The following is a 27816-nucleotide window of genomic DNA, read 5'->3' on the forward strand; positions in this document are numbered from 1 at the left end:
TGTAGACGTAAGCGACATTGAAGAGTGGTTGACAAACAATTTTGACCAATCAGAATCAAGAAATATCTATGACATCATTCAGATGCTGAAAATCTTGTTAGCGTAATATATTTCTTTAAATCGTTACTACAGCAGGAATAAAACTAAAACACAAATGTGTTTATGATGTTCATTTATTTTTAATAATTACTGAAAAAGTATATTTTGATCAACTAAACATATTAAAATAGTTATTTAAAATAAATCTAAGTCTCAAAGTACTGAATTACTACAAGATTATCACAGGAAATTTTGCATGATCATTTACGATCGAACTAAAAACCTTTAATTAAAGCATTATCTTAACAGTACGTTTCTAAACTTAAACATCTACTAATGAGATTATTTCATGTTTAATTAAAACTTTGTGCCTACTAAAAAGAACACAGGACTGAAATAAATAAAACATGCACCCCTTAAGGGTTAACGTAAAATTGAAATACCGTTGTGATTGACGATCATCAGTGATAAATATTGCACCTCATTATACACAAAATTCAGTCTCAAGATATTGGAAAAATTTTAGCAAAAAAAAATAAATGCTGTTTAATGTTTTCAGTCTTCAGTAAAAAATCGCCATCGCAAAACATAATTGAGTTGCAATGAACTGAAATGCAGAGCTACAAGTTAAATTGCCATTATATAACAAAAATTAAAAGTAGGCACGACTGAATAATAATTGTTGGCACTACTAATACTTACCATTAGTAACCAATATTCGAGTTGGAGATTACCTTCATTAATGATCAGATCATTTTCAACGTGAAGTATCTGCCCTTAGCCCGTCGTTATTCCCCCCTTTCAAATACCTGATTTGAAACAGCAATTGCACACGCACCTGCTCTTCCTGTTTTCAGTGGCGACAAAACCGTCCACTCGTTAGCAATAGGATCATAGGCCTCCACATTTCTGAGGTACATATTTCCGTCGTAACCCCCCACAGAATACAACTTATCCCCAAAGAGAGTGCAGGCGATGGCGTCACGTTTGCTCGAAAGAGTGCTTACAGTAGTCCAGGTATCTGTAGTGGGATCATATCGTTCCACGCAGTCAAATCTGAAAATGGCTCCAAATATATTGAAATAATTGCAGAGAAACTAAAACTTACCTTGAAGCAGTGGGGTTGTTGGCAGGAGCATCTTGACCTCCCATAACATACAAGTAACCATCAGCGGTAGCTACTCCCACACATCCTTTACGTCTCGCTAATGGGGCAGCTAAAGTCCATTTATTCGTGTAGGGATCGTAGCACTCTACTGTGCGCAGGCAACTCGCTCCATCGCGGCCTCCCACTGCATATAAGCGTCCTTTAAGCACAGCTACTCCTGCCGAACAGCGCTGATTTTGCATCGGAGCTACGTACTGCCAGCTACGAGTTGCTGGGTCCCACCTTAAAACCACAAAATGGCTTTAAAGAAAAATTTTGAGAAGATCACACCTTTCAACGGTATTTAAATAACTCCAGCCGTCATGTCCTCCTACTGCATATAAAGTTCCTCCCAAGACTGCCACACCCAATCCATGACGGTGTGTGTTCATGGGAGAAAGTTGAGTCCAAGCACCGCTCTCCAAATCCAGACACTCCATGGTGTTTAGAGTTTTCAAACCATCACGTCCTGAAGAAATTAATATTCACAACATTATTGGAAATTTTTGCAAGGGGAAACTTACCTCCAACAACCAGCAACTTGTCATACATTAGAGCTATGCCAAACTGCAGTCTTCTTCCACTCATATGATGAGCTACAATCCAAGTATCAGATCTTGGGTCATAACTTTCTATTGTTGTTGCTCCTTTGCTATTGTCCATACCCCCTTAAACAAAAAAACTTTAATATTTATGTATATAGTCTTAATATGGTTTTATTACAAACTTCGATTTGTATTATGAAAATGGGATGTTTGCAAATTATTAAATGTGTTTAATCCTGTATTATATATCTAAAAATCAAAAAATTTTCTTCTACTTGCCAACAACCATTAATCTTCCAATAGTAGCTTTCCGCGGCCTACTTCTAGCGCAGGCCATTTGCAGTCGCCTCTCTGGAAGCAGATGCCACTTCATGGCTTCCATTATAAGTTTTTGACAGGTTGTGTCAACACCGATGGCCGGCTCGACTTGGTCCGAGAGAAATGCCGGAGTCAAAAATGGCAATTTCACTAATGCTAGTAGCCTACCAACATGTTTCTTTCTGAAAAATCAATAATATTTAGTAAATCAGTCTATTTACTAAATTGTAATATGAAATGCCAAAATCTAAAAGAAATGAATCTGCCACCCCAAGAATCATCCTTTTGTCATAAGTTTACATGGCAAGTTTAACCACATTGTAAATTCATTTGTTTATATTGTATACCACAAACAACAATTTTTATTTTTGTCATACTACACAAAAATGATCAAGATAATAACTTTATAGGAGATATTTAAAAAGATCACACATATGAATGAAATAAAGTAGTATGTATGAAAAATCATTTTAAACTAATGGACAGGTATGTACAAAGTTCAATTTACTTCAATCAAAATGACAAAGGATACCTTACTCTCTTATGTCCAAATGTTTAATATTTGAAATCTTAATTTTATTGACCACATATTTTACCTTTTCACTGGATCATGTTGAATCCAACTCATTAAAGCATTAAAGACCTGCTCCTCACTGCTAACATTGAGATCATCACTATTCAGCAAACTGCCCATCTGATCCACATTTAACTGAAGAAATTCTTGATTTAAAATCACCTAAAAAAGCTCCTTAGTATCACTATCAACCAATTAGACCAGTCACAACTACCTGCATAAAATGCTGATGAGTATAAGCATTGGCTTCATTGAGCAAACTTGTACATGACTGATGTTCAGCAAAAATTGCAATTCCCAAACAATTGCTTGGATGTAATTGATGCCCTAGAAATCTCGAACAGGCTTCTACCACTTCATGTAAAAGCATGAGGCAGGCAGTAGCCAATAAAGTTTCTACATTGTCTTCTCTGTAAGGAGTGAATTTACAATGTATTATTTTTTTATTAGATAACTGATAATTATTCACAAACCTGATTTCAATAGTTCCAGTATAGCAGTAATTGACCACTGTTTGTAAAACATCCCCATTGATATCAACCAATGTAATTTCTCTTTGATCATCATTGCTGAGGCTGCCAGTGAACATTGTTGCAAAATATTCACTGGCAGCAGATAAAACCAACCTATAAGGGTTTGAATTCTTTTCAATATATAAAAAAAAAACAAATTAAACAAACCTGTGGGCAGATACTCTACGGCCATTTTGACCTGCTATTAGTACAACATCACATAGCTTTCCTGCCTGTAAATATTTCTTCATACATGACAGGCTATGCTCTGCATGACCCACGCAACTGAAATGTTCATCTTGGGATGTTGCAGATCCAGAGGAAAATAATGACAATCTGAAATTGAAGTTTGTAAAGTAAACCACTTCATTAGGTAAGTAGGAAAATGCAGTGGAATTAGTGCATTATATATCTAACAGACAAGTACAGATTTAATTTAATTTCAAAAATATCTTAAAACACAAATGGTGTATTCTTGTTTTTCGATATTTCTATTTAAAAATAGTCATAAAAGATATTTTGCATGAAAAAACTGAAAACTTTTGCAGACTAATGGTAGAGCTTAATAAAAGTTAACAGGATTCTTACCGGCTAAAATCTCTTGGTAAATGGGGGTCGCTACCAGCCATACTGCTATTTGCAGAAGTCCCGGAATCCTTTGAGGGACTTCCTGTGCTTCCAGACAAAGACATGGTAAAAAAAATCAAAATGTCTTTTCCTTGAGATTCAATAGAGAAGTCAAAATTCTGAATGGTATCCAAATCCAATTAACCCTACATTACGATGGGTAAAAGGAATATTGAGAGCGAACTTGCTTTGAGGATAATGTTTTATTGAGAAAACCTTGTAAAATTTCTTCGTTTAATTAAAAAAACATGCAAAAATGAAAGTGAGAATAATCATAAATACAAATACACAAATGACAATTTGCCTGACACTGACATTTTACTATAGGAAAATAGACCCTATTCTCAACGTATTAAGGATTATCTGTCTTTTACTGTGACACGTAACCAAAAGAAAGAAAACTTTCCGGGTGGTGCCAATAAAACTCAATATTTGAACATTTCAACGTCAAACTTTCCTCAAAAAATATAACATAACCTCAATTTGCCGCGTGTTTATTTGGGCTTTCATGGTTATGTTTTTAATATTTGAAAATTTTTTCTATTTTCTTCAAAATTCTTCGTTTAGAAACAATATTTGAGAATTAGCATGTTAAGGTCATATATTAATGCAGTTCCGTGTACCAAGTTTATTCTGTTAGCAGGTACTGTGACAGTAAATTTTATATCAATAGAATTACACAGTCGATTAAATAATGCTTTTTTAAGACTCTAGTAACTAATATTTACATTATTTCCTTCTAGATTCACTCGAGAGTCGAGACGTTAAGTTGTTTGACTGCATAGTGAAAGGACATTTGGCTCAAAAACATAAAATACATTTATGTGTGTTTGAAGGTGTTTTCAAAAAAGCCCAAGATAAGTTTCAATCCAGTTCAAATATCACACTTCACAACTTTGTGTCAGGTGATAATGAATTGAGGGATCATGAAGCTTTTGAGGAATTATGTTCAGGCTTCCTTAACAATGAGGTAGTCATCATTGACTCATTGGCAAATGCAATATTGCAATATGGCCTCTCACTGTGTTACAAGGTTTTTAATTTTTTAAGAAACAATAAAGGTATTTTTAACTTAAGTAATAATGCAAAATGGATGCAATTACTGTTTCATATTGTAGCATTGAAACAAATAATCACAGTTCTACACAAGGACCTCCTGTCAAGTGATTTATCTCAAGCAACTTTGTATTTCAACAATTTGGTTACATTGAACATAGATATCCAACCAAAATTTATGACTGATTCTCTCCGATTATGTTATCAGTACAAAAAATCAGGAGGTAGGATAATTTCTGAGGTTTGTTAGGTAAAAATAGAAACTACAGTTCTGCAACACAATTATTGTAGATTGAAGAATATAGGTTTGAAGGAGAAAGTTTGATAACTACTAAAGTGGCCAAGCCAGATGCTGATAAGTTATTGACTAAAATAGCTCCTAATTCTGTGAATCCTGAAGATTTAACTACATTTAAAATCAGGTTAACTGATGAGGAGAAGCTTTCTAGAGATAGAGTGGTTTTGCCATATTTACCCAGGTAAGTGCTATAAAGACAATATTTTTTCTAGATGAGATATGGTGCTTTTTTTAGTGCTAACAAAGAGGATCCTTCAACTGAAGGCCACATATTTTATCAATTTGATGAAGTCGATGACTGGGATGAGGAGGATCCAGATGATGATTTAGACATTTAGAGACAACTGTTTATAAACCATAAAGTGTTCATTTGATTTAAATATCATGTACAGTTCAACAGTTTAAAAATAGGAGTATTAATATTATTAAGTTAAAAATATACTTTATTTCTTAGCACTTTGAGTAGTTTCATTTTAGAAATTTCAAAAACACCCTTGGAGTACGTAAAATATCGCTACCCATAACACCAGAATGACCAATAGTCAATTATGTATTATAATAGTTCTGCCCGCTATTTTAAACCGTGGTTCTATTGCGTAAATTAGTATGCATAGTCTAAATGGTACAAACTTTTCTTTTTTTTTCTAGATATTCAGTGGATTTTAAGTGTAGTTAAGGGAAATATATATAGGAATAGATCACGTACATTTTGTTTCAAAAGCTTCTTCTCATTTCATCTCCTCATTATTCGGACCCATTCTCGTCTGGGTATTTCCCCAAATGATCACTCTATTCAGAGTAATTAGTTTTAGGGGGCATATTTTTCTCACCTCTAACGATTCCAGTAGCACTGTGTTACAACAAATTTATTGATTTAAAAATCATATTAAACAACCAAAAATTATCATTGTGGGTTCTCCTTCTCTTGATCACCTTCAGCCACGACTGATTCGTAAAACTTTCGCGAGTGGTACAGTCGTGACGCATTGATGGGCGATAGTGTAGACGGTTCTTATGGTACATAATAATAATAATAGGAAATAGTTTTATCTCAATATAGTGCCACAATGTTAAAGTGGCGGGTTAATTCGAATTGTTTGTAATTATAAATTTTATTGCTAATAGCGTCTTCGGACCAAAATGACCAGGTAAGTAATTAATAGTAATATGGGTATTTAATTTTGTCTGAAGTGGTGTTCTTGAGCCGTTTGGTTTTAACTGACACCTTAACGGTGAACCTGTTTAAGATTATTTCGTGAAGATAATTTGTAGGTCGTACCACGTGTCGAGAAATCCATAATCTATCGTAGCAGGTAATTACCTAAAAGTGGAACATTTTTTCTGCTCTATGAGACAAAATGTAGGTTTAATGTTCCACAATCTTAATTTCTCTTTGGTTTATTATTACTCAAAATTTACGCATAAAATGAATTTGTTTATTAGCTGAAAAACCGCAGATTTGTTGCGCTTGATGAATGATTACGAGTGTAATAAAAAAATTGGTAAACGTCAGATTACTGGGGAGCTTATGCAAATCGTAGAGATGGGGTCAAACGCTTAACATATCCTTAGAGGCTTTAACGCGCGAAAATCAATCGTTGAAAAACCTTGAAACATCAGATGAATGTGTCTGATAAGCTCAGCTGTTACCTTGTAGTAAATAGCAAATGGCCAATGTGGACAATAAGCGTTGCAGCAAATAGCAATCATCGCTCTACGTTTACGGTTCACCTTCTGCGAGGTTTTCTCAATGATCACCTGTTAGGTGTTGTTGCTCAACATTATTGAATGTACGTGATAGTAATCATTACTACTTAACTTTGCAAGGTCTCAAGTCCAGATTTAATCACCCACTTACAAAAGAAACATTTTTTTAATCAGCGCTGGTCATTGCATTTAAAGGCGATTACGTTGCTTTCTACGCAGGTAGGAATGCATCATAAGATGTAATTGAGCAGAATTTTTTGCGTTTACGCAGAAGGATTAAGAAACCGAGAAAATTACTAAAAGGAAATTTGCGAGCAGATAAGTAACAGTAACACACTTTTTTAGTGTAAAGTGTGTCTCGCGCATTAGGCGACATGATATTATTGCGCAACCTTGACGTGTAACGCCACAAAACCATTTCCTTGTTACAACGCGTAACTGAAAGAAAGTGAATTTTAATATTTGGTGTTGCTTTCACCAACTCTGAAATTATTGGCGTTATTGTTATGAGTAATTATTTAAAATTAATAATAATTGTTTCTTAATTTTAGAGTTGATGCTTTTTCGGTTATACGCTCTGCTTTCAAGGAGAGGAGAACTGATGACCCAAATGGGCTGCATCCAGTCGAAGTTTTCCCACCGTACCTTAGACAAGTGAGTATTTCTATTTTAGAAAATGTTTTTTTTTTTTAATAAAATTTATTGTAGTAGTTCAGGCTGGTTCGGATTTTTTCCTAAAGATTTGCAAGAAAAACCCATATCCACTCTGATCTTACTCCTCCAAGTCATTCATCAATCATCCTTAAAGCGGGATTGTGTAGAAAGCGTTCATATTTAGATTGTGCACAGCATCAGCCTTACAGTGAGTAAGGTAGGGCGACGGCCCAAAGTGGCAGACCAGAAAGGACTGTAAACTTTCCTGGTCGGCAATTTTTCTCGAGAGTAGGGGGCGGTTATTAAAAATCTCGTCCAGGGCGGCCAACTTGCTAAGTCGGTTCTGGTAGCACACTTTTCTTAATGTTATTGTTCACAAGATTAAAAATGTCTCGTCTCCACTTATGCATACAAATTACTCACTCTATATAGAGTGGCCCACTACAGAGTTTATTGCAAATATTTCACAACCCTGTAGGAATTAAAAAAAGGTTTTATTAGAAACATGCAGGGTTTTGTTGGGCTATCTAGACTACAAATTGAAATGATAATAAAATACACACGATGGCGCATAAAGCTATGACGAAAGAAATGTTCTATTTTTTAAATGGTATACCCTGTATATTTTTCTATATTTGAGTTTCAAGTTGAAATTAAGGCACATTTGATATAGCATGCTGTAATTAAAATCAAAAGATTGTGAAGTGCATTTCTTATGATATAGAGCACGACTATACAGTAAGACTCTCGAATATGATTTTCCGTGCCGTATAAATTGATTCGGCGAATTTGATAAATAATTCGCTTCAGATAACCCGACACGAAGAAATCCAATGGGGTTAAGTCAGACTTTCCTTACCTATAAAGTACTCAATCCTATTCAATAGGTGATGAAAAGGACTTCTTCAAAAGTAATAATTTTTCTTTAATCATTAAAAATTTCAAAATATGTTGATTTTAAGAATAATACAAGTTATATCAAATATGCCTGGATTTAAACTAGGAACTTGAATAATCAAAAATATAGAGAGTGAATTATATTGTAAATTGTAAATATCTTTCGTTATAGCTTTATGAACGGCTTTGTATATTTTATTATCACTTTAATATGTAGCTCCAATACGACTACATGTTTTTATTGAAACTTCTTTTAAAATTCTTGCAGGGTTGTGACATATTCGCTGTAAATTCTATCGTGAGCCACCCTGTATCGAAGGTGTAACACATGATTATGAAAAGATTTCAAAAAGCAATAGTACTTTGTAAAAAAAATTTTAATGTTAATAAATCCATGGTCAAAACGCACTATATTAGATATACAGGGAAGTAAAATTTCACATTTTTCTCATATTTTGCGTTTTTCTCACGTATGCCATGAGTTAAATTTTTAAAATTTATTTTGAAAAATCAAAACAAAATTATCGAAATGACTAAAAATCAGCAATGAGGCCCTAGGTTACAAGTGAAAATATGTAGCCCCGACTGTCTTAATAGGATCGATAGATATTTTTTCAAATACAAAAACGATAACAGATCAATAAATATTGTAAGAGACCAGAAAGCTAAACAGTTAAAGAAGGAGTTTGAATCTGGTATCAGAATCCAAGCAGGATATTCCAAAACAACAAAAACAAAGCATAAAATAGTGCATGATCCAAAAAAATATAACTGTATATGGCTACCGACGATTTTGAAATTTTGTCGTAGACAAGCTTATAGAAAGTAAATGTACGAAGCTTCAAAAATTTAACTCAAGTCATACGTGAGAAAAACGCAAAATATAAACAAAAATATAAACCTTTGCTAGCCCGTAGATCGAGAATAGTGGATTTTGTCACTAAGAGTCCATTGGCACTTTCATTTGGTTTGTTGCCCTCTGAAATATCTTCATGACGATATATTCCACCTTGTATATTCTTAATGAAGACAGTGATAAATTTGTCTATTATAGTTTAGGCTTTCCATCGTTAAATATTTAGTTCTTACTTTTATTTTTGATAAAAACGCTGACTTTCAGAACAATATAACGAATTTTTGGACAATGAATATGAATTACAATTACGCAGTTTGAAAATGCCTCATGAGAGACATCAGGTATTCGCTAAACAGATTTGGCATAATTGTCTCCATGTAGGACAACTACTTATTATTTACATTACCAATTGTTGCTGCACCGAATGTACACTTTTAGTTATTTTTTAGAGTGTAGCGGCCCTAGGCCCCCTTCTCCTCACAATCGTCGTGGGGATGACTTTAGGCTACTCAGCAGTGCTTCTACCCCAGCTCCAAGAAGCTTCTAATATGCCTCAGCTTATAAGAATAAATAAGGAGGAGGCGTCCTGGGTAGGTAAGAAATCTTACTCTTTTGCCATCAGCCGTAAATAAATTTGATTCGCGAAACGCAGCATCCCTAGCGGTCATCCCCATGGCAGTGGGAACCCTCATTGGGGGGCTTTTCATCCAGAAATATGGCCGCAAAAAAACGCAGATTATCGTTTGCGTTCCTTATTTTCTGGGATGGATTCTGATGTATTTTGCCATAAATTTGGAGATGCTTTTGACAGGAAGGTTTTTGACTGGTCTCTGTTCTGGGGTATTGGGACCTGCTACCGTAGTGTACATTGGAGAAACTAGCGATCCTAAATACAGAGGCGTGTTTTTAGGTAAGAATTGCTTTAATTCATATATTGGATTAGGAGTAAAGCATGAAAAAAACGTATTTACATTAACTAATAACAATACGGTACGGTCTTATATATGAGGGCCGAATGCTCACATCGATTAGGTCAGATTTTCACGTGAATATGGCGCCATTTAAATAACGTCAATTTAACAATTGATTTAATACGTTAATGTGACGTGGCTTAATTCTTTGACATCAATATCACGTCAAAAATATGCGACTTTCCACTCGAATTACGTCATCCAAATAACGTGATATACACGTCAAGTGAGCCCCATTGACATGACCACTCAGTGTTTTTCATTTGCATTTCAGGAGGAATCCCTTTATGCGTCTCTATTGGCCTCCTTCATAGCCACCTTTTAGGCACTTTTCTCACTTGGCAAACTGCAGCGTTAGTGATAAGCATGTTTCCTTTGGTTAGTTGGCTATTAATGATTTTCACCCCAGAATCGCCGGCTTGGCTAGCCCAAAAAGGTCTTACGAAAAATGCTCAAAGATCATTTTTCTGGCTCAGAGGGTCTTCTGAAGAAGCGAAGCACGAGTTAGAGCAGATTTTAGCCAGGCAAAAAGAAACTCAGCAACGGGAGCAGCAACATGGGTGTGAAACTGGATTAAAAAAGTGGTTTAAGGATGTTTCCGCTCCAGAGTTTTGGAAGCCCGTTTTGATCTTATTGGTGTTCTTCATTACCAGTCAGTGGGCAGGCGTAAACGCAGTGAGCTTCTATTCTGTGTCTTTTATGAAGAACATCCTAGGAGATGCTCTAAATGAGTATTTGGCCACATTTATCATAGATTGCGTAAGGCTAGTAGGATCAGTGGTGGCCTGCATTCTTTTAAAGAAAATCGGCAGAAGACAGCTGGCGCTAATAGGTGGGATATTGACCTTTCTTCCGCTCTTCATTCTAAGTGCATTCATCTACGTCACCAGAGAATTACACATAGAGATCACAACTCCAACTTTAGCTGCAGTGCCTATAACTTGCCTTCTAACCTACACTTTTTTTGTAACCACCGGATTTGTAACTCTCCCTTGGAATTTAATGGGGGAACTACTTCCAATGTCCAAGAAAAGTCTCGGCAGTGGAGTTGCTTCATTTGTAGCGTATATTTCAATGTTCAGTGTGGTTAAGACAATGCCGGCCATGGTGGAAAGGCTGGGCACTGATGGTACCTTTGCGATTTACGGTAGCATGACGCTGTTTGGTACTGTCTTTGTTTACATGTTTTTACCGGAGACCAGAGGGAAAACTTTGCATGAAATCGAGGATTATTTTAAATCGGGAAAAGATGATGTGTTGGATGTACGACTGTGAGGAGTATTTAGATATTAATATAGATTCTGTGATTTAAAAAATATATGGTTGAAGTGTTTTTGTATAAACGTGTTGTTTTTATTGGTTCAAATATAGAATTTTTCCATGCCGCCCTTCCCTGCCCCTGAATCTTTTGGGAAAAAGGGTTTCTGGGTTTTACAGAAACCATCAACGCCAAAACTGTCCTTAAAAGGTGTTGGAAACGCACGCTAATTAAACACCTTATTATTCGAAAAAAAAACGAAATGTTCATGAAAATTTATTTAGTTAAATTAATACTGAGGATTAAAAAAAATTAATATACCAAGTGCCCCAAAGTCTAGCGTGGCAATTAGGATTTAGAAAAGAATAAGACATGAAGGGTACATTAAATTGTAGCAGAGTTGTAAAATTGCTTACTCAACCACATGCAGTCTTGAGATTAAAAAAATTTTCATGGGTCTCTAAGATACGTGAAGAAATACAAAATATTGTTATACCATTTTTACTACATTATGGCTTTATCTGAAAAGATATTTAAAAAATTGGCATGGGCATTTTTAGTCGAGATGTGCGATGAGACATTTCCATTTTGCGCTTTCACCATCACCGTTAGATTGTGAAAAGTGAATCTGTATATTTTTTTGCCGAATTGGCTTTATGTCACCTTTCCCTAGGTCTGGGAAAACTGCATGTGTAGACTAGAAAGTTTTTCTTCTTTTTTGGAAAATCTCAAACTGAGAATATGGGTTGCACTAAGTTGCTATGGCACAAAATAAAACAAAATAAAATCATTATATTACTGGATCTTAATTATGTTCATCACAATGAGATTATAACGCTCCTCAATATAAAATATAACATTAATTGTAGGTACAAATAAGTATTTTATATACAAATAAGCTTTATGGTCACCTACTAATATGACTATTTGGTCACTAACACATAAGCAAAGAAGTGTTAGAAGAGTCAGTTGATTGGATGAGCAAGACGGACTTAAAGATAAAATGTTAATCTTAGGGAATCTTTCATATTAACAGTAGCTCTTTCTGTACATATTACATCAAATTTACAAAATAATTTTTTACATTAAATTAGTGTTGAATCGAATATAACGTTCCAGGTATTCTTGAGAAGAGATAGAACTAATGATATTGCCAAATAAATACTTGCGTTCTTGATGATGTGGTGCAGTATAATGAACCTGAAATAGGAGATTCTCATATTGCATTTTTCTTTGGTAGCAGATGAACAGCCTTTACCTTTTGATTCGTGTTTGTCCGGATTTCAAAGTGCTCTCCGGTTCCTTCAACAAGTACTTCCTGATTCCTTTCAAGTATATCTTGAAGAATTGCAGCCACAGCACGTGTTTCATGCTAAACGGGAACAACTCTTGATCCGTTTTATTCATTTTCAGCCACAGTGCTTGTGTGTTTTTGTTGCTGAATTTCCACTCTCTCGTGCAGAAAAACTGAAGGATATTCGAGAATTTGTGGATTTTTTTGTATATTTTTAGTAATCTGTAAAAAGTCAAAAAAGGCATTTTATCTTGTATAACTATTGTATATGGACACTTACGTTGGCTTCCTTCCAGTCAACAAAGAAAACAAATCGATCACAGCTGCAGGCAAAATGTGCAAAAAGAAAATTAATATGGGATACAGATAGGAATTGACAGTTGCAATACTAATTGGGCACCAAATAGCAGTGGAAGACGCGTAGGTGTTTCCATAAATCATGTTCAAGTCTCTAAACTCTCGCCATATAATGGGATTTTCCGGGGAGGAAACATAGTTGAACACCGGAATATTTTCCACTTTCCTGGTGAGTTGAAAACCATCAGCACTTCATTACCAAACAATGAGAATGTCCTACCTTTCGACATTTCTTTGAGCAGTATTCCAAGCAGCAGCAATCAGACCAGCCACGCATGTGTCTACAGGCACTATATCGGCCTGTTGCATTTCATCGGCAAATGAAACCCTGAGAAATCCTGAGATTGTGCCTACAGTCGACCCTGTAGGTCCATAGAGGTTGTCTATCCAGCCAGTGATGGGTTCTTTGTACGTCGATACAACTTTAAAAAAATAATAATGATTAGAGTAATAATAAACGTCATAATTTTGCTATACAGGGTGCCTCACAATGCGGTGGACACAAAACAGAAGCGTACAGAGTAAACCAACAATTTCCAAGTTGATGAATAGGTCATGGAAATAATTCCTCTCGATACCGACCACCGCGATGACCAGACATAAAGTGGTACGACTTTTTTTTTAGGGAATTTAAACGAATTTATAATTAATGATGAACGAGGAAATTGATAAGAACTCAAAAAAATGTGAGACTGAATTAACTTTGAAACCGGGAGATTGTTAATTGTGAATTAATTTGAGGTTTAAAATATCAAAAAATTTTAGAAGTGGAGCACCTTTAGCGCTGCCGGTCACTTCGAGTTTCTATCAATAAAACACCTGTATTTTTACAATTTAGTTGTTCTATGGCAAGGACACGCTGAAATTTCGAGTGTTTTGCGTTTTTAAGACATTTTCAGAGGTAATAACGTCAGCAACCATTGTAAAAAAAACATCCACTTTTTTTGAGGTCCTCTTCGAGTATGTCCATTGCGTTACGAATCACCCTGTATACTCACCTATGCCTGGCCTAAAAATTCCTATGGGAATGTCATTGGACATATCTTTAATGAGCGATTCCGCCATGGCTTTGGTGAAGGTGTACGTGTTAGGCCAATTCCCTAGAAACCTGATTAAACAGATGTATGTATTTAAACATTTGCTACGGTGAATTCTAGCGGTAACTCACTGGGAAGTACACAAATCGGATTCATGTTCACTCATTTTTTCCAGCACAGCTTCAACATCGGAACATCGCAAAGGATGGTCGTAGATTTGCTCGTCGATTTCCAGTCGTGTACAGTTGGAGAATGCAGTTGATACATGCATTACAGACTAAATGGTTATGTAATTTAATTAGATAATTATTCACCATAATTGTTGCTACATTTTACCTTAAGATTTGTCATTTCTCGGGCCAAATTCAAAAGATTTTTAGTGCCGCTTACGTTGATATTGTAGGCCAGTTTTATCTGCTCGTTGAAGTTAACTGTGGCCGCAACGTGGAAAACGACATTGATGTTCGAGATGAGCTTCTGCCTGTCTGTTATTGAGATCCCGAGTCCTGAGAATATGTGCGAATCTCATAAAGAAATCTGGACAATCACAGATACATACCTGCCAAGGAACAGTCACCAGGAATGGCCTCGACTTTATTTCGGCATTTTGGTTTTTCCATCTTGACTCGGTCGAATATCTAAAGAAAATTAGATGAATAAACGATCGAATCTGTAATTTTTTGTCCACACCTACCACGTCATCAAACAAGGAATCTATCCTCATATGAGGAGTCTTGCCCTTTTTTTCCCGAATCAGCACATAAATAGTTTCTACCTCGGTGTCTCTCAGTAGCTTCTCGATCAGGATTTTGCCCATGAACCCAGTTCCACCGGTTACAAAGACGTTGGTGCCCTTGTAAAATTCCTGAATCTCTGACTTACCCTCCACTTTCTCCATGGTTTTGGTCTGCAAAGGGGAACAGATGTTTACAAATAAATGGTTTGTTGGGTAATAACTATAATAATAATTTGAGCGATAGGGAATGTAAACCGTACAATATTTTTTATCCATTGTTGAGTTTAACCTTCTTTTTTCTTTAATAAGCGTAGATAATGCTTATGGTACTTCAAGGTCATGATCTTAATTATTATAACGATTATTACCATTTAAGGTAGATTTAGAAGTGATACTGAAATTTTGGATCATAGAAATTCAAAGCGATCCAGGCCAAAAGGTACATCCACACATACGATTTTCCACAGATTACAGGAATGGTATATTGAAATTCCATATGCATGCATAAAAAGTGGCTACTTTGTGTGAGCAAGTTCGATATTTCGGCGATTGTGGAATACTTTCTCAAATTCAAATACGTCAAAACATAGTTTATTAAGTCCTTTTGGAGCTCCAGAAGTCCGATTTAGAAACTCGCAACGATTAAGACAAAGCACCGATTTTCGTGGAGGTTTAAAATTTTAAAATTTTCCAAAATAATTCGGAGACGATATAATTTAAATATAGGGTCTCTACATAAGTTGACCTTAGAATTTAACAAAAAATCCTAAAATTGCAACAAATTGATGGTGTTCCATTTAAAAATACCTAATTTGTTACGACCACACTTTTATGACGGACCCTGTAGATTTTACAATAAATTTAAAATACAGACCTTTAACATATTAAAGATTTTTATTCGAAATTTTTTCTTTTAAACCGCATTTTGGTTGAGACATTGGACATACTCCTACAATAAGTAGCCATCCTGTCTTATATTGCTCATTGGTAAGCCAAAGTGCGATACCTTAGCAAACACGAGATTTAGAAAGAAATGTTTCATATCAAAGTTTTGGGTCAGTAGGAGGTGCGTATTTAAAAATTATTTTCAAACGTACAGGGTCTGTCATAAAACTGGGCTAGAAACAAATATATGATTTAAAAAAATCTCTTATTTTTTACCATTTTCGGACTTATTATATTTTAAGGTCAGTTTATATGCAGGGTTTTATGTCAATTGTGAATGTTCCTATGTTACTCGGAAAAATTCAAAAATTTTGACGGATGCAAGATCTCAGGGATATCGGTGCTGTATCTTAACCGCTGCGAATTTCAATATCGGTATTATGGAGCTCTAAGAAGATTTAATAAGTTATATTTTGACGTATTTTAATTTAAAAAAGTTTTTCATAATAACCGAAATAGGTCCCCCATAGTCTCCAGTCTCCCAAATTACGTGACTTCAAACCTGAATAACTTGCTTATTTCAAATGGAATGTTCCAATTTTTTTCACAGCATCGCGTTCACAATCTAAAAATGCGTAAACCTACAGGAAATGATTTTATTTGAATGAAAATGACTGGTTGATAACAAATTATCAAATTATCCACCATTTTGCTCAGAAGGCAATTGGGGTCCTATCAGGAAAGAACTTCTTACTTATTAATTGAAAAGATAATATTAACGAAAGATACTGTAGAACTAACGTGTGATTCCGAAAATAAAACAATAACACAATCATCGATAGTCATGCAAAAAATGTCAAAATGACACTGGGCGTTACCGGGCATTGGGTACCATTTGCTTCTGATGAAGTTACAGATGTGGTTTTTGAAACATTTAGAAGCCGAAAATTAGTCATTTTCGGGAACTTAGAAATGGTTATGTTCAGGGATAAGACGATAGATAAAAAGAAATAAACAAATTATCGAGTTTTGAACTCATATAAATTTGGAGGATTATGAAATTAAAAAAAAATTAAAACACGTCTAAATGTTGCTCATTAGGTCCTCTTTGGGCCACATAAGATCGATTCCGAAATTCGAAGTTTTTAGGGTACAACACTGATTTCCGTCCAACCTTGTAATTATCAAAATTTTCAAATTTTCCTGAGTAACTCAGAGACGGTAAATTTTTGACATAAGATCCTTTACATAAACCGACTTTAAATTTTGACGATAAATCCAAATATTGCAACAAAATTGAAAAGTTCTATTAAAAAAAAAAAAAAAATTGATCCCTACCATACTTTTATGACGGACTATACACATTTGAAATTTTTTTATAATACGTACCTTTTAATTACCAAAAACTTTGATATAAAACAGTTCCTTGTAAAATTCATGTTACTCATTATACTGAGATATCACTCTTTGATGCACTAATGAGGAAAGCTGTATTCCACAATCAAAGCACGACTCAATCAATGGTAGTGTAATTGGTATTGATATGGTTGTACTTGTGTTAACAGTGTTTAATGTGCAAACCATGTAATCATCAGGGTCTTTTCCATGTAGAGCATCTGACAATTATTTTCTATGGGTGATAACCGGTACTGTCCTTAGGAAGGGGGGCAAAATGAACTTGAACTGAACTGGACTTGACTGGAAGGATGGACTTTGCTGGTCAGCTATTTTTTTTGGAGGTACGGGGGCGGCGATTAAAAATTTCGCCCAGGGCGCCAGACTTGCTATGGCCGGCCCTGCTTATAAGTAACATATAATTTTTCTTCATTAAGAAAAACGCCATTTAATTATGAAGGGGGCAAATTTAAGAGATAATTGGTTGGGTTAAAATGTTCAGAGCCCAAGAAAAAGATTCGTATTTCGGTTGAAAAATGTGATGCACTGCAAGGTTCCATTCGTAACAATTTTGGCACAGAAAATTTAAAAAAACCTAATTTCGCCTGAACTCAGTCGAATATTATCGAAAGGAGATAAATCACGAAAATTGGCATATAAGTTTCCTTTCATATAGACAAGCGAAGCACAGCAAAATCTCTCATCATGCGGTACTACCCCAATAATTTCTCAATTTAGAGGAGTTCTTTAAATTCAGATTTTGGCTGTTTTTCAATTTTTATGTTCCACTGGTTAGCTCGAATTCCATAGATATAATCCAGTAACTATTTCAAGCTTTAATGCATTCAAGCTTTTTTTAAATCGCTACCATAGGTTTTTTTATTTATTTTTATTGTGAAAGTCTGGTTTTCTATACAAAACTCTCTTAGACAGGGGCATTCATTTTGAATTAACGTTAGCGGTGAGGAGACGTCAGGGTCAAACAGTGTAACGAAATTATTATTCCACACGATAAAATAAATTATTTATTTAAATAAATATAGAGATATTAATGAATATTACATTTTATTGAATTTCTGCAACAACTCCCTTATGACATTCAGGGGGCATGGCCTCAATGATTAAAACTTCAATTTCCTCGAAGTTCTAGACGATTTTCCAAAGGTAGTTTTTCGGATTTTGTCCCACCACTGCACTGACCGAATTTTCACAAAGCTACAAGTTTGAGTTTTTGGGGATTAAGTGACCTGACTTAACGGATCTGACTAACAAATGCATTAACGCAGGCACTATATCTAATTTTGAATTCTCTTAAGTGAGTATTACATCACAAATATGGGGAGTTATGACGCATTTTTATTGACCGTGTATGCGTGAAGGACATTTCCGATGATCATGATAATTGATTTGAATATGTCATGATTTGCATGTATAAATCACGAAATGTTCATGCTGTCAAATAATCGCTATTAGGCGTTAACGGCGATGTGCCGTTCGAAATGGGAAAACCACCTTATACGGAATTCTGCTCTCTCATAAATACAAAACGACTTTTTTTGCAAGAAGTTTCATTATTTCTCTTACCAGTGCGCCAAAACGGAGCTTTATCTCAAGTTTTCCCGAGCGGAATGGAGCGCTTTGCCACACGCGTGCGATAAATAGTTTCTTATTTCACACGAATCAAAGTAGCATGTGTTCATGTGAAAGCTTTTTGTGGGTATTCGGCATCAAAACGCGAGCGTTCAACTGTAGAGGTTAAACGACGGCCCAGAGAGGCAAATCACGAAAAGTCTATTTTACCGGTAGGCGGTTTTTCTTGGGGCACGATGGTCGAAAATTTTGCCCATGGCACCAGATTTGCTGAAGCCAGCCCTAATAGTAGTAAATTACTTTCATTTTGCACAAATGGTTGAAGTTATAAAAAAGTACCATATAAAACTTGTACAAAATATGCAAAACAAATAAATTAATTAAAGATGTTTACTCAATCGAGACTCGAAGCAGACACGCAACACGACTCGTACTCAATCAATGCTGATTTGCTCATTTTTCAAATAGTCGACTTTGTGATTTATTCGCATTTTATCGACACGTTTTAATTTTTTTGGAGTCACAAAAGTACTTAAATTGCTTCTAATAATAAAATTTAAACAAATAACGAAACGACTCGTTGGATGATCAAATTAAAGGCAAAAACTTGCAAAAACTATGTGGCTAAAGTAAATTTATTCATGTAATATTTATGCATGTCTTGTTCATACTAATAAAAGATAAAAACACGCGTGTTTGTCAAATAGCTTCACGTATGAGGCTGGGAAAGAATTGAATACTTTGAAGTGCGATGGAAATTTTACTTGACAATGAAAAAAAAACCCAAAAATTTATGTTAAAACATTCTGTATAATAATCGCACGTATATTCAGGCATACTTTTTAGTCAAGTACTCTCCTCCATTAAAACTCTTGACCTTTCCATAATCATTTTTACGCATCGATAAGAAAATACTGAACATCACTTAATTCAATCCCTAGTCCCCCATAATGGAAAAATACACCTTTAGGTCAACACCATCGTCTATTATTATTTGGGGCGTATTATTGTCCAAAAATGCAGGTGAATATGGGTCAAATTTAGTGTTTCATTGCCAAGTCTCTTGAAACGTGCCCAATGCTCGATATTTTGTGCAACAATAATAAATATGTAGAGGACGATTGTTTTTATTATTCTCGAGGTGTTTTGATTCATCTACTTTGGTATTCTGCATGAGATTTTATTGGATTTTAATTAGGGGAGTTTCAGTTTTGCGATGATTGTCGATGGGTCACTGTTCTATGAACAGCAAAAATCGTCATTGTTCTGTAATTTCAAAAATAGGGGAAATCCCGTACAAAAACAAGTAGCGCTCCTATTACACCCTCATTAGCTTTTTCATGAGAGTACGCGGCACACCATACACCACCTTTTGTAATTCCGCATATCATTGTCATTTTCTTAGAGCCTTTTTCCTGTTTCACCTAAGGGTTATTTTCAGTTTTATGTGAATATCCAGTAAGTTTCACTTCTTTAAGGTTCTGTTTAAGCGCAGCTCGACTTTAATTTTCAATATCAGATTTTTATTTGCCTGTCGGGCATTGGCTTTTACCAAGACCAACGTAAATCAGTCAATTAGCACAAGATAAGTAGAGAATAATGTAAGTAGCACCTACTTTAAACTATGTCACATTTGGAAGATTTTTGTTCGAAAATAATTCTGAAGAATCTGTGATGCGTGTGGAAGTAATTTGCCGTATTCGCCGGGTGCGATTCATCGAAACGCGCAAACATCGTTGAGTATTTCGTGAAACGGAACCGAACCTACATAATACTTAATCCCAATAATTGGATATTATTGCGCTTATCACCAACATCGACCCATATAAACACTGAAATCAGATATAACACCGATCACGTAACCTTTATTGCTTGTTAACTTAAATTTCCTGGTATAATTACATTTTTTTGTCATAAGTTGCATACTGTACAATTTTCATTACAACAATCATAAATAAAATTATTGGACTATAAAAAAACTGAAATCAGGAAATTTTAGCACCCATAATTTTTTTAGTAGGTCAATGCACGGAATCAAACTTTATAATTAACTTTTTTTTAATTGAGAATACATATGTATATGTATACAGGGTGTTCGTTTGTGGAGCTAAACCACGGAGACCTTGGTAATGAGAAAATTTAGGTAAAGTGCGCAACTTCGAGTTCAAGAGTATGCGGTTGTAAAATTCGAAAAATTTCGATGACTTTCGGAGATGCTTGGAAAAAAGCGAAAATTTGGAAAAACGTTTTTACCTTTTCCTCAACGTATTTGGCGAGATAATTTATGATGATTGAGACTTAACGAAAGTCAATTTTCGTTAATTACATATTAACCATACTGTGCAGAAAAACGTATAGTACTCTACCAGATTCTGCCGCAAAAAAGGTATCGGAATCCACTTTGACTTTTCCAGTATCTTCGACCTTACGGGCCAAAATGGCAATGCGGTTACTATCGCTGTTAAACTTAAAAATAAAATTAAATAAATAGGGAAAAAATGAAAAAAAATGCATAAAAACCAATGCCTAGCCAATTTGTGTAGGAACTCTCATCTAACTTAGATTCAAAATTAGTGAAAATCGTTAAAACTGTTCAGCAATTATTGTTTAAGCAACATTGAGTATAGGCAAGTTGGCCTAGAACGCCTTATTTTTGGTTAAGGAATATTTGGTCAAGCGTCATACAGTCATTTGAAAGACATCCTGTGTATTAGATCATGCTCAGTCTAATACATATCGGACCAAACTCAATCCAATATATGTATAGGATGTCTGTTAGGTAATGCGGAATACTGAATATGGTATTGGAGAAAGTCATTATGAACAGATTTACGAAATATACTTATATACCAAGCGTCACAGTTTTCCCGATAATTAAATTTTAAATCTTCATGTGATCGTGCTTTTCTAAAATCATTGAAGTGCAAAAGAACAATAAGCTCTCTTATCAAAAAAATGTACTCAACTTTTTTATTGTGTATGAATAGATTGTTTCAATTATTTAAGCCATGAATTTAAATGACTTTATGTCTTATTTAAAACTTCGTGAACATGATTTTCCTAATTCGTAATACAGCAACGAGTCAAATGCAAACATCGATTTTATTTGAATGGTTAGGTGTGTGTTTAATCAAATTTTTCAAAAACTTCCTTAAGCAACAGTCCTTCAATTCTTATAGCAAGTTTCTTAAGAAAATTTTAAGAATTAGAGCAATTAATCCCAACAGTTTTAAGCATCCACCAAGCGCATTTTCCGAAACTTAGGCCAGCAATTCATTATCTTAAGATAAAGGGTGTCCGAAAAATAGGGACAAAAACACAAGTTTTAATGAAAATTAAATTTGTTTTTTTTATCAACATATCAATTACCATCTCCCATTTAAGTATGAAAAATTACATCGTTACATTACGAACGCTTAATGGGGTTTTATCATTTTCGTTATCTATCATCATTCTGATTACTAGACTGATAACGGTTCTCGTCATGGAGCGGATTACAACTAAGCAACGCAGTCAAATAGTAAAAAGTTATTACAAAAAGAACAAAAGTCCCATGGCAACCCTTCGTGAACTGCGCTCGAAACTCGAACGTAAAAGCGCGTTTATACGGGCAGTGACTCACGATCGTAAACCGCGCTTTCGTGAGGTACGAAAGTATCAAATTACCACCATGGAGTTAGACAAAAAACATCTAACATGTTTGATACCTTAATCGGTTTCGATTCGTTTCGATTCTTCTTGCACGAATGTACCACTCACACCAGGCGTACCCCATGAAATTGTGGTTCATGATTGTGGTTCACTACCCATCTAAACGCATCTTAATGTTTTTCCGAACGAATCATCAGTTCGTAAGTTTGAGACCACAAGTTCTGTGAGAAACATTAAAAGAAGAAGATGACCGCGTTCTGCTCGGACCGTAGAAAACACCTTAACGGCAAACCCGAGACAATCAATTCGCCGGTCAGTTCGACAATTGAATTTGTTTCCATCCTCACTGCATTGAATCGTTTTGAATGATCCGAAAATGCGTGTCTACAAGATTCAACCAACAGCAGAGTTCAAGCCTGCTGATCATGGAAAGAGAAACCAGTTTACTCAATAAATCTTCGCTCGACCAAGGGGAAGATGCAAATTTCACAAAAAAATTTTTTTTTTCGGATGAGGCACACTTTCACCTCAGTGGATGTGTTAATAATAAACAAAATTTCAGAATTTGAGACAATAAGAATCAGCGACTGAGTGTAAAATATCAGATGCCTTAACTAAGCACGACTCTGTGGTGTGGGTTCTGAGCAACAGGGGTGGTCGGGTTCTTTGAAGATAACGGAGGAGTTGCTGCCATTGTAAACGGAGATCGTTACAGAAACATGGTTTCCGACTAATTTTCTCCAGTTTTAGAACGTATGGGAAACAACAATCTGTGGTTTCAGCAAGATGATGCGCCCTGTCACACAACCCGCAAAAAACGATCGTTCTGCTGAATTAAAAATTTCCTCAAAAAGTCATCTCTTTAAGAGACAATCAAAAATGACATGCCAGATCATACGAGCTTACACCATGTGTTCTGATACGAGGTAATCATAAAGAAATCTGCAAAAGCGTTTTATGGAATTGGAACTTGAAACTCCATTTATTATCTTTTAATTCTGAACAACTTTTCGTAACACACGCTCTCCCTAAAATTAAAAATAAAGGGATTCTCATGATGCGTCATTTTCATAATTTTCGAATCTCCTCCATATGAAATGAGGTACAGAAATTTTCTAAATTGCGTTTTGCGTTTGCAGGAATGCACAAACTTTACCAAGAATAAAATTCTCTGATAAATTCAAATAAAAGAAAGTCCCATATGGTCCATGCTTTCTATCAACCACCGTATATGTATACAGGGTATTTCTTAATGGATGGCCAAAAAGTGAATTGAGTGAATCATGAGCTTATTTTAGTAAAAAAACTTCACATAAAGGCATGTCCTAAATTGCTTCCATTTTGATTACAGGGTGTTAAAAAAATTTTTTCGGTTTTCATTAATTTCTCTATTGTTTGTAAATATCATTAGCGTAAAATTGATAGTAACAATTATTTTACCATTATGAATAAGCTGAAATAACAATTATTTAAAATACTTTACAGGTCGTTACTTTTTCCGTGGTCATTCTCACTATTTTACATCGAAACTTTTTTATGGCACTTTTAGATTTTATTCATTAACTTTATTTAATCTATTTTGTCTTTCAATAACTTTTTTGCCTCTCCAGTTTTTTTTTAATTAGAAACAATAGTTTGAGAGATATATTGCAAAAATATCTAATCTTATTCGCCCCGATTGAGCTAAGGATATGGTAAAACGGCAAGGTAGTGTGTTATTAGAAAATTGTGAGTGGTTGTTAAACTATTAGAAATACATTTAGAATTTTATCAGAATGCGGTAATCCATGAGAAGGATAAAATCTTATATTTTGGTAGAAAAAGATCCAAATGAGTAGTTTTAATTTTTGTAATGTATATTTCCGTATATAAATCTTACGTTTTATTACATCTTAAAATTCGCCCGTACTTTTCGGGACACCCTATAGTTTTCCAGATATTCAAGGTTTTTGGTTTTTTATCATTTTTAATGCAGTGTGCATATTCGCATTAAATAACACTTAATACTACAAAAAAATATTTTGTTTTCCAACCTAAAGAAGGAAAGTATTCGGGGATTTCTTAGTTGATTTAAAAAAAAACAAAAGAGAAAACTAATCGCACTTCTTTGTTGGTTTTGATTTTAGACTATCATTAGACATTATTGCGCAATTGATTTTCATTTGTTTCTAAGGCTATTTAACAATACAAATAATAAATTGTTATTACTTAATTAACGTGTTTCACAACAATCGTTTTTTATATTTGAAGTCTTAAATTTAAATTATGCTAAATGACGTCTTTTAGCAACGAGGAGTAGGCTAATATTATTTATTGTTATGGAAAAGCTGATAGAAATGCTGAAACAGCTAGACCAATATTCTACCAACAGAGTCTTCCAAGCCGTCGAACTTCACATGCAAATGTATTTAACTGGATCTACTGTCGCATCAGAGAAACTGGATCAATTCGTCGGAATTTAGACCCCATAGGCAATCGCAATAGACCTGAAGAAGAGGAGCAAATCCTTCCATCTTTCACTCCTATATGCCGAGAAGAAAGAGACATTTCATTATATGGTGGCGTAAGGACTAGGACTCGATGATCCAGCGCGAAGATTAACATTTTGTAGTTTTTTGCTAAATTACTATATGGAAGATAGAAGGTTTCTGAAGCGAGTTCTTTGAAGTCAAAATTTACCAAACAAAGCATTATAAACTACCATAATTTACATTATTGAATGGTAAGGAATACAATTCTCATATGAACAGACAGACTTTCGTTCAACACAAGTTCAATGTTAACGTGTTAAATTTAAACAGGGCAAACTATTTAGCTTTTCCGCAAGAGAGCCCATCTGCTCCATTCGGGTATTTACCATTGAATTTGGGAAGATATACCCCGGCCGTCTTGTCCGTTACCAACGAAGGGTATGTAAATGTCTAAATCAACTGTTCGACATTCTCTGGCCTGCCAGGTCTCCTGATTTTATGCCCGTTGATTTTTTTTGTATGGGGTCGCATTAAATCGCTGGTATATGAACAGGAAATTCAAAACAGAGACCATTAAATCGCCAGAATGAATCAAGCAACTCAACTACTTAAAACGAGAAATGCGGCCTGATATCTCCACAACAGTGAGGAATAGAGCATGTAGATGTACCATATTCAGAACGGTGGTCCTCACTGGGAACGTAATAAACAAATTATTAATGATTTGTTTGCGAAGCATTGTAAACTTTTTTGTTTTTTCCAAATCAACCAAGAGTTCCCCGAATAGTCCCTTTCTTTACGTTGTAAAATGAAATATTATTTTATAGTATTAAATATTATTTATTGCGAATATGTAGACCGTATTTAAAAATATAAAAAACCTAACACCTTAGATATCTGGAAACTCCCTTGAGATAATAAATGGCTAACCTAAGTTTTGGCGAATGCGCGTTGTGAATAGTTAAAAGTATTCATTGCTCTAATTTTTTAATTGTTTCTTAAGAAATTTTCCATAAGAATTGAAAAATCTTTGCCTAAGAAAGTTTAAAAAAAAATCGAATAAACATACACCTAGCGTTCAAGTAAAATCCGTGTTTGAATTTGAGTATTCGCTGTATTACAAACTAGGAAAATTATTTTTATAAAGTTCTACATAAGTAACAAAGCCATTTTATGGCCTAAGTAGTTTAAACAATCCATTGATACATAATAAAAACGTTTAATACATTTTTCTGATCACAGGGCTTGTTGTTCTTTTACACTTCAATAATTGTAGGTAAGCATGCTCAAATTAAAGTATATTAAAAATGGAACTATCAGGAAAACTATAAAACTTAGTATATGGGTATGTTTAGTTAAATCAATTCAGATTGACTTATTCTAATACTCTATATAGTGTCATGCACTTCCTACCAAACACCCTGTATACAGGGTGCTACAAATTAATAGGACAACTCGAAAACTATACATTCCTTGAGCGAAAATAATTACATTTTCATTAAGCGACTTTTTCCTTAGGCGCTTTGTACTCACTCTACAGTATTGAAGTTGTTAAAAAAATTAATTTTGTTAGTAACTTCAACGTTTCTTGAAACATTTTAATACAATTTGACATCGATGCATAATTTGATGAGGCGCATTTACTATAATTTGGGTTAAAAAATTTGAAATCAGAGTGGGAAAAATGGGGGATCGTGGACACATTTCTCACCTCAACTCTATTTAAGAACGCCAACAGGAAATCTGTTTAATTTTTTCAACTCAATGTTCCTTTATTTTAATTTTTTTATTCTTATAAAATTTTGATTCACCGCCAACTTTAACAGATAATCCAACATAGTGCCTCTCAATATATGGTATCAATTTTTCGTTTATGGCAGAAACGTATCTATCATTTATTTCTACCCAAAGGTAAAACTCGTGTTACATTTTTGTTTAACCCAAATTATAGGAAAAGTGAATCTCATGGAAGTGTAAATCACTGTAAAACTTCATTAAAATATATCAAAAAACATCCGCGTTATTAACATTTTTTAAAAATATAACTCAAACACTCTGTATAGTATATAGTGAGCATAAAACGCCAAAAAAAAAGAATTGCAGAAGGAAAGCCTAATTATTTTCGCTCAAGGAATATATGGTTAGCGGATTACTAGTTTGCAATACCCTGTATTTGATCACACTCAATCTAACAACATGTTGGACTATACTCATCCCAACACTTGCTCTTATTGTACAGGAAATAAAAAAATGTTTAATATCACAAAGCAACTTAAAATTTGGGTTGCTTTTTCCACCATGACGCAACTTACTGTGGATTTCTTAGATGTGCTATCGCACAGTACATAACTACAAGAGTGAAAGATGTCTTCTCACTTCCTGATTACATAACAAAATTTGGAAAGCTATAAACAATTTGCTTATGTGATTTGTAATGATTATGCCGTTCGTTGGCAAATGGGACAAGTACCGTTTCTTTTGCATAACAATATAAAGGCCGGCAGCGTATTTCAAACTGTGTTTACATAGGTAGCAGCCGAATATACGAACGAATCAATACAAAACGGCGATTTTCAATCGCCAACAGGGTGATTGAAATTTTTTAAAGAAATTTCAGTAAACATTTACTAAAACTGAAAACAAACAAAAAACTTACTTTTTCTTAGGAAAATTGATCTTCCCCCAAAACCACGACAATAAGTTGAAAACTGTCAATTTTAGAGAATTTTAGTGCGGCTGCAGGGGTTTGGTGGTGCCCACGGGGTACGACATACACTAAAATCTTCTAAGAACTAAATAATGCGGCCAGTTAACGAATAATTTAAACATTTTCATTCTGCACGAGTTCGAAGGGGTAGTGGGGGATACCTGGGCGTTAACAGTTGAACGATGTTCGATGTGTAGAGATTAGAAGTGCTGCGGTGCTGTTTAAGGTTCCCGT

General features: G+C 34.7%; 4 protein-coding genes across 5 annotated transcripts; 2 read left to right on the forward strand and 2 right to left on the reverse strand.

Moving 5' to 3' along the window:
* Nucleotides 1-157: 157 nt before the first annotated feature.
* On the reverse strand, nucleotides 158-5971 carry LOC136344798 (kelch-like protein 5). 2 transcript variants are annotated; one of them, XM_066292575.1, is made up of 10 exons: nucleotides 5947-5971; nucleotides 3304-3471; nucleotides 3097-3249; nucleotides 2838-3033; nucleotides 2646-2785; nucleotides 2011-2231; nucleotides 1711-1854; nucleotides 1478-1655; nucleotides 1148-1429; nucleotides 158-1095 (listed from the first exon to the last, which is right to left on the reverse strand). In XM_066292575.1, exons 2-10 carry the CDS (start codon nucleotides 3384-3386, stop codon nucleotides 828-830), a joined length of 1665 nt encoding a protein of 554 aa, XP_066148672.1. In that variant the 5' UTR covers nucleotides 3387-3471; nucleotides 5947-5971; the 3' UTR covers nucleotides 158-827. The 2 variants fall into 2 exon arrangements, with proteins under 2 accessions (XP_066148672.1, XP_066148671.1); XM_066292574.1 differs by lacking the exon at nucleotides 5947-5971 and adding an exon at nucleotides 3724-4235.
* On the forward strand, nucleotides 4232-5572 carry Elp5 (Elongator complex protein 5). The gene is made up of 5 exons (XM_066292585.1): nucleotides 4232-4405; nucleotides 4506-4823; nucleotides 4881-5059; nucleotides 5110-5297; nucleotides 5352-5572. Exons 1-5 carry the CDS (start codon nucleotides 4351-4353, stop codon nucleotides 5452-5454), a joined length of 843 nt encoding a protein of 280 aa, XP_066148682.1. The 5' UTR covers nucleotides 4232-4350; the 3' UTR covers nucleotides 5455-5572.
* A 122-nt stretch (nucleotides 5972-6093) lies between the features above and the next one.
* Nucleotides 6094-11538, forward strand: LOC136344799 (facilitated trehalose transporter Tret1-2 homolog). Its single transcript, XM_066292576.1, has 5 exons — nucleotides 6094-6264; nucleotides 7375-7477; nucleotides 9680-9824; nucleotides 9883-10140; nucleotides 10476-11538. Exons 1-5 carry the CDS (start codon nucleotides 6257-6259, stop codon nucleotides 11474-11476), a joined length of 1515 nt encoding a protein of 504 aa, XP_066148673.1. The 5' UTR covers nucleotides 6094-6256; the 3' UTR covers nucleotides 11477-11538.
* Nucleotides 11539-12231: 693 nt separating this feature from the next.
* LOC136344886 (fatty acyl-CoA reductase wat-like) lies at nucleotides 12232-27671 on the reverse strand. The gene is made up of 10 exons (XM_066292767.1): nucleotides 27532-27671; nucleotides 14842-15054; nucleotides 14707-14785; nucleotides 14484-14653; nucleotides 14279-14424; nucleotides 14109-14218; nucleotides 13331-13532; nucleotides 13034-13276; nucleotides 12718-12975; nucleotides 12232-12659 (listed from the first exon to the last, which is right to left on the reverse strand). The coding sequence occupies exons 2-10, from the start codon at nucleotides 15043-15045 to the stop codon at nucleotides 12545-12547; spliced, it is 1527 nt and encodes a 508-aa protein (XP_066148864.1). The 5' UTR covers nucleotides 15046-15054; nucleotides 27532-27671; the 3' UTR covers nucleotides 12232-12544.
* Nucleotides 27672-27816: the final 145 nt, after the last annotated feature.

This window comes from Euwallacea fornicatus, chromosome 18 (genome assembly GCF_040115645.1).
Source record: "Euwallacea fornicatus isolate EFF26 chromosome 18, ASM4011564v1, whole genome shotgun sequence".
NCBI lineage: Eukaryota > Metazoa > Arthropoda > Insecta > Coleoptera > Curculionidae > Euwallacea > Euwallacea fornicatus.

Excerpts from the sequence above, each read along its gene's own strand:
- LOC136344798 (XM_066292574.1), bottom strand. The coding sequence starts at position 3,827 with ATGTCTTTGTCTGGAAGCACAGGAAGTCCCTCAAAGGATTCCGGGACT. Across the intron at positions 1,430-1,477 it reads TATTTAAATACCGTTGAAAG|GTGGGACCCAGCAACTCGTA; the intron begins GTGTGATCTTCT and ends TGTGGTTTTAAG. Across the intron at positions 1,096-1,147 it reads AACAACCCCACTGCTTCAAG|ATTTGACTGCGTGGAACGAT; the intron begins GTAAGTTTTAGT and ends AGCCATTTTCAG.
- LOC136344886 (XM_066292767.1), bottom strand. The coding sequence starts at position 15,045 with ATGGAGAAAGTGGAGGGTAAGTCAGAGATTCAGGAATTTTACAAGGGC. Across the intron at positions 14,219-14,278 it reads TCCGATTTGTGTACTTCCCA|GTTTCTAGGGAATTGGCCTA; the intron begins GTGAGTTACCGC and ends CTGTTTAATCAG. Across the intron at positions 12,976-13,033 it reads TTGACTGGAAGGAAGCCAAC|ATTACTAAAAATATACAAAA; the intron begins GTAAGTGTCCAT and ends GACTTTTTACAG.
- Elp5 (XM_066292585.1), top strand. The coding sequence starts at position 4,351 with ATGTTAAGGTCATATATTAATGCAGTTCCGTGTACCAAGTTTATTCTG. Across the intron at positions 4,824-4,880 it reads TTTTTTAAGAAACAATAAAG|CATTGAAACAAATAATCACA; the intron begins GTATTTTTAACT and ends TTCATATTGTAG. Across the intron at positions 5,298-5,351 it reads GTTTTGCCATATTTACCCAG|TGCTAACAAAGAGGATCCTT; the intron begins GTAAGTGCTATA and ends TGCTTTTTTTAG.
- LOC136344799 (XM_066292576.1), top strand. Across the intron at positions 7,478-9,679 it reads TCCCACCGTACCTTAGACAA|AGTGTAGCGGCCCTAGGCCC; the intron begins GTGAGTATTTCT and ends GTTATTTTTTAG. Across the intron at positions 9,825-9,882 it reads GGAGGAGGCGTCCTGGGTAG|CATCCCTAGCGGTCATCCCC; the intron begins GTAAGAAATCTT and ends CGCGAAACGCAG.